The sequence below is a fragment of the Pristis pectinata genome, chromosome 19 (genome assembly GCF_009764475.1).
Source record: "Pristis pectinata isolate sPriPec2 chromosome 19, sPriPec2.1.pri, whole genome shotgun sequence".
Lineage (NCBI taxonomy): Eukaryota > Metazoa > Chordata > Chondrichthyes > Rhinopristiformes > Pristidae > Pristis > Pristis pectinata.
Genome location: NC_067423.1, coordinates 40,140,644 through 40,150,399, shown reverse-complemented (window position 1 = coordinate 40,150,399; position 9,756 = coordinate 40,140,644). Strand labels below are relative to the sequence as shown.

The following is a 9,756-nucleotide window of genomic DNA, read 5'->3' as shown; positions in this document are numbered from 1 at the left end:
CAGTGCCGTCGGGGAGGGATTTCCAGTGTTTACACCCAGCGGTGATGAAGGAACAATATGTTTCCAAGCTGAAGGGCAACCTGCAGGTGGTGCACGGTACCGCCCATTCTTTGGAGGCTGCTGGCGATCTTCCTTGAACCCTTGAGGCCCGTGTGATATGGTGCTCCCACCTACCAGAAGGAACTTGGTCCGGTGAGGACGAAGGAATTGAGGATCCGCTCCCCCATCGACGTGGCCCTGACTTGAAGGTCCTCCCACTGTCCTTCTCCTTCTGGGTAGTGGTGGTAATGGGTTTGGGAGGTGTAGCAGGAGGAGCTTTTCTGCTCCTCCTGGTGAAAGGGAAGGGGAGATTTCACGTCAACGTGAGGAGATGGGGGGAAATTAGGCGGCTAGCGCGATGCTATTATAGCGCCAGTGATCGGGGTTCGATTCCCGTTGCTGTCTGTAAGGAGTTCTCCCGAGTCTACGTGGGTTTCCTCCGGGTGCTCCGGTTTCCTCCCACATTCTAAAGACGTACAGGTAGGTTAATATGGGGGTTTAAAATGGGCGGTGCAGACTCGTTGGGCCGGAAGGGCCTGTTACCACGCTGTAAATAAAATTTTACAAGAAGTTTTTTTCGCTGGGGGTGTCTAAAGCAGGAGGGCAAGGGAATGAGGTAAGGTTTAGAGGGGATTTGAAGGGGAATTTTTTCACATAGAGTGGTTGGAATCTGGAACACACTGCCTGAGGAGATGGTCGAGGCAGAGATTCTCATGATATTTGAGAGGCATCTGGATGGGATGACTTGAGTCGCCAAGGCACAGGAGGTATTCATATTGGCTTATTAGTGTCATGCGTTCTGAGATACAGTGAAAAGCTTTTGTTTGCGTGCCATCCATAGATCATGCAGTACATAAGTACATTGAGGTAGTAAAAGGATAACAGATTGCAGAATATAGTGTTGCAGTTACAGGGAAAGTGCGGTGCAGGCAGACAAATAAAGGTTATGGACCAAATGCAGGTAAATGGGACTGGGATAGATAAGTATGAGGGTTGGCGTGCCGAAGGGCCTGTTTCTGTGCTTGGAGGACTCTATGCTGCCTCGGTGAAGCAGTCAGCATAATCAAAGACTACACCCACCTGGGATATTCTCTCTTCTCCCCCCTCCCATCAGGCAGAAGATACAAACGCCTGAAAGCACGTACCACCATGCTCAAGGACAGACTATTGAACGGTTCCCTTATATGATGAGATGGACTCTTGACTTCACAATCTACCTTGCTATGACCTTGCACCTTATTGTCTACCTGCAATGCACTTCCCTGTAGCTGTGACACCTTACTCTGTATTCTGTTATTGTTTTTACCCTGTACTACCTCAGTGCACTGTGTAATGAATTGATCTGTGCAAGACAAGTTTTTTCACTGCACCTCAGTACAAGTGACAATAACAAACCAATACCAATAACTCAATGAGAATTGGAGACTTAAGGAAGACTCGGAGTGAGTTGGGCATTGAGGACAGTGGAGGCAAACAGAGCACAGGTTACAGATAATGCCATTGCTCAGGTTACAGCGTGTGCAGGGAGCATGCGGTTATGTAACCAATTAATTTTAAGCACTGCCTTGCCATTGAATGTCCCTAATACCCCACACAGCAGCCAGACCTACAGGGAGCGGAATGAGATGAGTCAAGGCCAAAATACATCCAACAGCAGGGTGCCATATATAGATACTTTATTATTTTTATAAATATTGTAGAGAGAAAATAAATCTTTTTAACACAAAGATTGTATAGAAAATTGCTTCAACAGAGGTTAATGTTTACATGTAAAGTCCAGAGAAAGATCAGATTTTGGTAGGATATTGACTATTAATATATCACACAAGCAACCCAACGAGAGGGTCAAAATATTTGGGCAGTGCTTTGCAAACAAAACTGAAAGTATATCATGTCTTGTATAATATGTGTTATACATCTGAAAACAGTAAGGAACCTGCAATACAAAAAACATTTAAATTCAGATACACTAACAGAAAACCAATGATTATATGTTAAAGCAAGAAAGTGTTGTTTCAAAACCTTTGAAAATGCAATACAGCCAAGTTACTGCAAGAGTACAGTGGCTTTGTATTAATTTGTAGATGTTCCCTTACTGTTCCACGGGCTTCAGAAGAAAGTAACTGCATGCATGGATTTATTTTGTACCAGATATGTGTATTCCACATGTTCCTTGTTGTTTCAGTTAAACATCCTCCTTGTTAAAATACGTAGTTTTATATTAAAAAATTGGGATTGACATTGTCCCTGCTCTGAGTGATCCCCCTCTTCTGCACCCCAGGCCACTCCCAGCCTATGAAATAACTCCCTCGACCTTATTAACAAACAGAAATAGTCAGGTTATAAACGTGCATGGCTCGGGTTTCGTTCCGCGGGAGGTGGTTACAGTTCTTTCTGACCTCCAATTCACTTTTTCTAACCATTGTAGATAACCATTTCATATTGCTTTTGCTCATTCAAGTCTGCCTGCACACCTCCTTATATTGGGGGCACTTTCTGAGACACAGTGAACTGTGCATTTTGAGATCTTGATGTGCGTGGGTGCGCAATGCCTTTTCTTTCCCAGATTCCCAGGCATCTGTCCAAGTGCTTGTCCAGAAAACGATCCAGCAGTTGAAAGGCACAGATGGTATCGTGTGAAGGCTCATACTAAATCAGTTTCACATTAGTTTATCTTCTTATCTCAAATTATAATGGGATCTTGCACCAAGGGTGATTTGAATTGGTCCGTTCTGAGACACACATGAGCTATCTTTCCAGTGTTCCAGAGGGAACCTGGAGCACCTGAGAGAACCCACACGGTCACAGGGAGAATGTGCAAACTCCTCGCAGACAGCACCGGGGGTCGGGTTCGAACCCGGGTCACTGCAGCTGTGAGGCAACAGTTTTACCCACTGCATCACTGTGTTCCTCTGATGCAGTCCTGTTAATGCTGGGATGGGTATGGGTGCTTTAAACAGTGCCACTAAGTGCTGGCGTGTAACTGGGCGTCACCCACGACTCTTACCCACTGAGTCCCGACCTTACTCCAGCCAGCAAGGAATGGAACCAACCACTCCCCGCTGGTGAGGGTGGGGAGCAGGGGATGGACATCAGGGCTGCCAATGAGGGCATCGGTGAGGAGACCACCAGCCCATTTTGATCTGCTGGCAAATAATAGGGAAGAGGTCAAAGCGGAGAGAATAAAACTTAACATTAATTGGGAGAAAATAATGAAAATCATAAAATAAAAACCTTAATTAAAACCATTTTGAAGTTTAGGACATAAATCATTCTCTGCATTGTGGTATGCTGCAGGAACCAGTGGAGTTCAGGATCTCCCTGAGAAGATCCCCATGTCCTTTAACTGCACAGTGCCAAAGGCATTTCGTATCTAAAATAAGAAAGAGAAAATGCTGGAACCACTCAGCGGGTCGGGCAGCATCTGTGGAGAGAGAAGCAAGTGTTTAGCGTTTCAGGTCAAAGACCCTTCGTCAGAACTGGAAAAGGGAGAAAACAAGGGTGTTTTAATCCGGGGAGGGGACAGAGGCCGTGTCTGTGACAGGGTAGAAACTGAGGTTGTCCAGGAGACGCGAGGGAAATGAATGTTCGTAGGTTATAACTGATCTGTCTGAAGGAGTGTAAGGAGAGGGAGGTCAGTGGGGACAGAGGAGAGAAGGAGAAATATGCTGGGGCGGTGAGCTGCAGTTGCTATTAGCCTTTACTTCCCAAGGACAGTCTTGGGTCACCCGGACAACCTTGGTCTCCGCCCCTGCCCGTCCCTGCAACTTAAAACACGCTTGTTTCTCGCTTGTCCAGCATCTGCCAAAGAAGTTCTACTGCCCCAAAAACGTTCACTCCATTTCTCTCTCCACAGATGCTACCCCGATTTCTGAGTATTTCCAGCATTTTCTGGTTCTATTTCAGATGTCCAGCATCTGCCTTTTTTGCTTTCTGATTGCATTTAAAGCCAACATCAGTTAACATCTTACAATTTAATCCATTATTTTAAAAAAATCCTCATGAGGTGTTAAGAGCAAAGTGGAAGCCAGAGCAGTTTCCTTGTTAGTTGTTGCATGGAAGCACAATACTGTAACGGACAACCCACCTGAACACCAGCATAAAGCTAATAGACGCCTGCAAAAATATGACTCCTTTACTTCCTTAAAGCACACTTTCTTGCATAAGTAGCACATTCTCAAAATTGCACACTCTTTTGTAAGCAAAGTCTAGTTTTGAACGTGTTTAATACTGGAGTAATTTCTTATCTGTGGCAGACTTGTGCACCAGGATTCCGTGGCAGACCATCCTGAGTGGGTTATTCACACCTTCTGCTGCTGTTGGCTGGTGGTCTTAAAGGGGTGGAAATGGAGGCCGGCAAAAAACACCTGGTATCTGTCCTTCCACATCACGTAGCAGCCCAGGAGGCAGACGAGCGCGAGGGTCAAGTTCAGAACCATCTGTAGCAACAGGTAGAGTTTGATGGTGCTGGTGACAGAGTCGCAGTCAGGCACGTCACTGTAGTGAAAGGTCCGAGCTATCTGATCCTCTGGATCCTGTTTGCAGACGCAGTGTTCTGAGTTTCATCTGGCAGGTGAATTTGTGATCTGATTATAATGATAACCAGCGAAAGCCACGGCTGAGATACAAAGTATCAGGCCAAGGGTGCAGAGCAAGAAAGTAGATCAGCTGTGGATGGAAAGCACATTTATATCTTTATTAATCACATGTACATTGAAACGCACAGTGAAATGCATCTCTTGCGTAGAGTGTTCTGGGGGCAGCCCGCAAGTGTCGCCACACTTCCGGCACCAACACAGCATGCCCACAACTTCCTAACCCGTCCGTCTTTGAATATGGGAGGAAACTGGAGAACCCGGAGGAAACCCACGCAGACACATGGGGAGAACGTACAAACTTCTTACAGACAGCGGCAGGAATTGAACCCGGGTCGCTGGCGCTGTAATAGCATTACGCTGACCGCCACGCTACCGAATTCAATTCAAATGAGGTTTGGAGAGAGAAATGAAGAGAGGGAAAGAAAGGTTGGACCAAGAGTGAAATAAAGAGGATGGAATGAAAAGTGGGGAAAGAAATGTGTTAATTTAAGAGCTTAATATTATGTGATCTCCAATGCAAATTAAAACTCAAAAGAATAAGACTCCACACATACTAATTCATTTTCTAATTCATTTGAACCCGGGTCACTGGCACTGTAAAGCATTGTGCTAACTGCTACACTACCGTGCCTGCCTTTTAACTTATCATTGCTTTAATATTCCCTTTTGCAGGGAGTTGGGGAACTAGGGAGCTGTGATCTAATAGAATCACGTACGATCTTTGAGGAGGCTATTCTGGGGCCTATGCGTTTTCAGACTGGCGTTCACTGCCCCTCCTTTACGCTGGTGCTGATGGGTCCTCTACTTGAAGATACTTGCACAATGCTGTTAGGGAGCATTTGATCCAGGGATAATAAAGGAGTGGTTCACAAATGCACAAGCTGTGACTTGGAGATGGACTTGGAGGTGCTCCCAAGCTCCAGTTGCCCTGATCTCTCGGTGGTGTGGGGATGCTGGTTTGGGAGTTGTTGATGGAAGATACTCTTCTGGGGAAGCGGGAGGGGGTATGAAATAGGAGGATATTCTGGTCCACCTAATCTATGCTGCCTCACAGAGCACGCCGTCGCCCCATTAATTTTCCCCGTAACCCATTCTCCCCACATTCCCACCAACTCCCTCCCACACCCTACCTCTCACCTACACACCAGGGGTAACTTACAGCGGCCAATTAACCTACCAACCCGCACACCTCTGGGATGTGGGAGGAAACCGGAGCACCCGGGGGAAATGCACGTAGTCAGTCTCAGGTGAGTTTTAGGGAATGTGGGGAGAATAAAATGGGATTAGTTTAAATTGGGTGCTTGATAGTTGGTGCAGAGATAGTGGGCTGAGGGATCTGCTTCTGTGCTGTACAAATCTGCAACTCATGGGCAACAGTGTTCCCTCTCCTCCTGTATGATCCTGGGATATGGACCATCTATAGAAAGCATCTCAAAGTACTGGAAACATGCCATCAATGCTGTCTCTCTAAAAGTCCCTCAATTCCACCAGTACAACAGGCAAAGATCTCCACCATCTGGGTCACGCCCTCTTCTCGCTGTTACCATCAGGCAGGAGGTACAGAAGCCTGAAGTCCTACACCACCAGGTTCAGGAACAGCTACTTCCCTTCAACCATCAGGTCCTTGAACCGACCTGCACAACCCGAACCCTACCTCAGCAACGGAACACTACGGACCACCTCTTGCACTACCATGGACTTGTCTCCAATTGTGTTTTTTTTTGCAATAATGTCTTGTTTTGCAGTCCGTTTCTTCACTATATTGCATAATTTATGTTCTGTGTGCTGTCTGTACCTACGTGCCTGTGATGCTGCTGCAAGCTAGTTTTTCCTTGTACCCATAGCTCACCGGACTTGTGGACATGACAATAAACTCGACTTGACTTGAAAACAACATCAACATCCTCTGTAGGCCAACACAGAATATTACAGCACAGTACAGGCCCTTTGGCCTACAATGTTGTGCCAACATTTTATCCTGATCTAAGATCTATCTAATCCTTCCCTCCCACATAGCCCTCCAACATCATGACCATAACTACATTCAGTTGGCTCTGTTGGACTGCCCACATTCATCACATGTCTGGCACCAGTTCCTAAAATAGACACTCCACTCCAAGCTCCATCACGGCAAGAGATTTCCAGGACAGTGGTAATAACTCAAGGATGTTCTCAAAGTCTCCTTGTAGAAGTGATAACATCCCCACAGATTTGGAAATCCCCGGCCCATGACCACTGAAGATGAAGGAGCAGCCAAGAGAACCTTGAGTTTCTCCATCAGGAGCCCAGCGTAGGTGACACACCACCTCACAAACTACCCACCTGCTCACATCATCAGGCACCTTCTGCCCCAGCTGTGGGAGTCTGCGGGTCCCACACTGACCTCATCAGCCACCTTGGGACCCAGAGAACCAGGGTGGAAGCAAGTTATTGGAAATGGTTTATTATTGTTATTTGTACCGAGATACAGTGAAAAACTTTGTTTTGCATGCCATCCAGGCAGATCGTAAGATGAGGTATCTTTACTAGTCACATGTACATCAAAACACACAGTGAAATGCATCTTTTGCGTAGAGTGTTCCGGGGGCAGCCCGCAAGTGTCGCCACGCTTCCGGCACCAACATAGCATGCCCACAACTTCCTAACTCGTACGTCTTTGGAACGTGGGAGGAAACTAGAGCACACAGAGGAAACCCACACAGATACGGGGAGAACGTACAAACTCCTTATAGACAGTGGCAGGAATTGAACCCTGGTCGCTGGCGCTGTAATAGCTACTGTGGCACCCATACATAGGTGCATTGAGGTAATAATTAAAGAAAACAGAATGCAGAATTTAGTGTTGCAGTTACAGAGAAAGTGCAGGTAGACAAATAAAGTGCAAGGGCCACGACGAGGTAGATCAAGAATTCATCTTTAGTGTATAAGAGATCCGTTCAAGAGTCTGATAACAGTGGGATAGAAACTGTCTGGTGGTACGTGCTTTCAAGCTTTTGTATCTCCTGCCCGATGGGGGGGGGGGGGAGAAGAAAGAAATGTCCAGGGTTGGAGGGGTCCGTGATTATGTTGGCAGCTTTCCCAAGGCAGCGGGAAGTGTAGGCAGAGTCAACAGAGGGGAACAACACACAAAGTGCTGGAGTAATTCAGCAAATTCAGGCAAAACCCTTCATGAAGGGTCTCGACCCGAAACATCGATTGTCCATTTCCCCCCACAGATGCTGTTTGACCTGCTGAGTTCCTCCAGCCCTTTGTGTGTTCCTCCATCTGCAGCCTCTCGTGTCTCTATGGAGACGAGGCTGGTTTGTGTGATGGACTGGGCTGTGTCCACAACTCTCTGCGGTTTCTTGCGGTATTGAGCAGAGCAGTTGGCATACCAAGCCGTGATGCACCTGGATCAGATGCTTTCCATGGTGCATCTGTAAAAACTGGTGACAGTCATCAGGGACATGCCGAATTTCCGTAGTTCCTCAGTTCCTCCTAAGAATTTCTCTTTTTATTTCAAATTTCCAGCATGTACAATTTTCTTGCTTTCTGATTCCTGGTATAATGAGCTCCACTCTCTCCAGAGTGCAGTCAGTAGCATGTGAGTGCGGACAACCATCTAGCACTAGGAAGCTCACCGAAGGGTGTGGCTGCAGCTCATTCACTTTCCTCTGTCCAGACTCACTTGACAGCTGGCTTTATAGAAGCCCCCATCACCAGCCTCAGCATGCCTGTCCATGCCTATAAGCCCCTCTCTAGATACCTCGGGAAAATTGTGTCCTCTCTCTGCTATCCTTCTCAAAGACTGACAAACTTCTACAGGTGTACAGCGGAAAGCATTCTGACTGGTTGAATCACGGCCTGGTATGCAAACTCCAAGGTACAGGATCGCAAGAGGCTACAGAGAGTGGTGGACTCGGCCAGTTCCGTCACGGGTACAGCTCTCCCCACCATTGAGGACCTCTACAAGAGGCGATGTCTCAGGAAGGTGACATCCATCATTAAGGGCCCCCCACCATCTGGACCATGCCCTCTTCTCGATGCTGCCACCAGACAGGAGGTACAAGAGCCTGAAGACCCACACCTCAAGGTTCAACAACAGCTTCTTCCCCACTGCCGTCAGGTTCTTGAACGACTGAAAAAACCTTAACACTGCCTCGGACTGTATTTCTTTCTGTCTCTCTCAACGTGCACTAATGTCATGATAAAAAACACAACGATGCTGGAGGAACTCAGCAAGCCAGGTAGCATCCGTGGAGAAAAACAGACGGTCAACATTTTGGGTCAGGAAGGTGTCCTGACCCGAAACGTTGACCGCCCGCTTTTTCTTCACAGATGCTGCCTGGCCTGCTGAGTTCCTCCAGCATCATCGTGTTTTTCACCTAGATACCAGCACCTGCAGTCCTTTGTTTCTCTAGTATAATTGGACCAATGTCATTATGTTTATTTTACTGTGTAAGTTATGTATAATTTCTGTTAATTTAAGTTTATATTAACCCAGCTTCTTACATCATCCCCACTCCCCCCTCCCCCACCTGCCTATCTTTCCCCTTTCTCCTGAACTCACCTGTCACCCATCAGCTCTCGCTTCCCCCCCCCCACCCTTTTATACCAGCTATCTCCCCTCCTTCTTTCCAGTCCTGAAGAAGCGTCTCGACCTGAAATGTTGACTGTCCATCTCCCTCCACAGCTGCCGTCCTTTAAAACCCTATAGTGCAGTCCATTGGGTCCTGGTGACTTGTCCACCTTTATCACCTTCCCCAAGTTTCTCTAATACTTTATCCCTTGTAACTGGGATTTTTGTAATTTCTACCATTTTATTTGAAATTAGTCCGTTCAATATCTTAGAGATATTAGCAATGTCTTCCACAGTGAAGACTGATGCAAAAAATTTATTCAACATATCTGTCATTTCTTTGTTTGCTGTCATTAATTCACCAGCCTCGTTCTCTAGAGGCCCATTACTTACATTAGCATCCTCTTCCTATTTATATATGCACAGAAACTTTCGCTGTTTGTTCGCACACTGCATGTAAGGTTTCTCTCAAAATTCATTGTTCACCAGGAATTGTGCCTTTCTCATGGAATCTCTTTTTCTGATTGGGGTAAACTCTTGCTGAGCATTACAGACCAGCTG

At 46.6% G+C, this 9,756-nt stretch overlaps 1 protein-coding gene across 1 annotated transcript in view; it reads right to left on the bottom strand.

The window, feature by feature from the left end:
• Positions 1 to 1,698: 1,698 nt before the first annotated feature.
• sspn (sarcospan (Kras oncogene-associated gene)) overlaps positions 1,699 to 9,756 on the bottom strand; it is a 43,108-nt gene continuing 35,050 nt past the window's right edge. Inside the window, exon 3 of the mRNA XM_052033812.1 lies at positions 1,699 to 4,707. Coding sequence (XP_051889772.1) covers positions 4,630 to 4,707 — 78 coding nt within the window. The 3' untranslated portion in view covers positions 1,699 to 4,629. The remainder of the gene's footprint in view (positions 4,708 to 9,756) is intronic.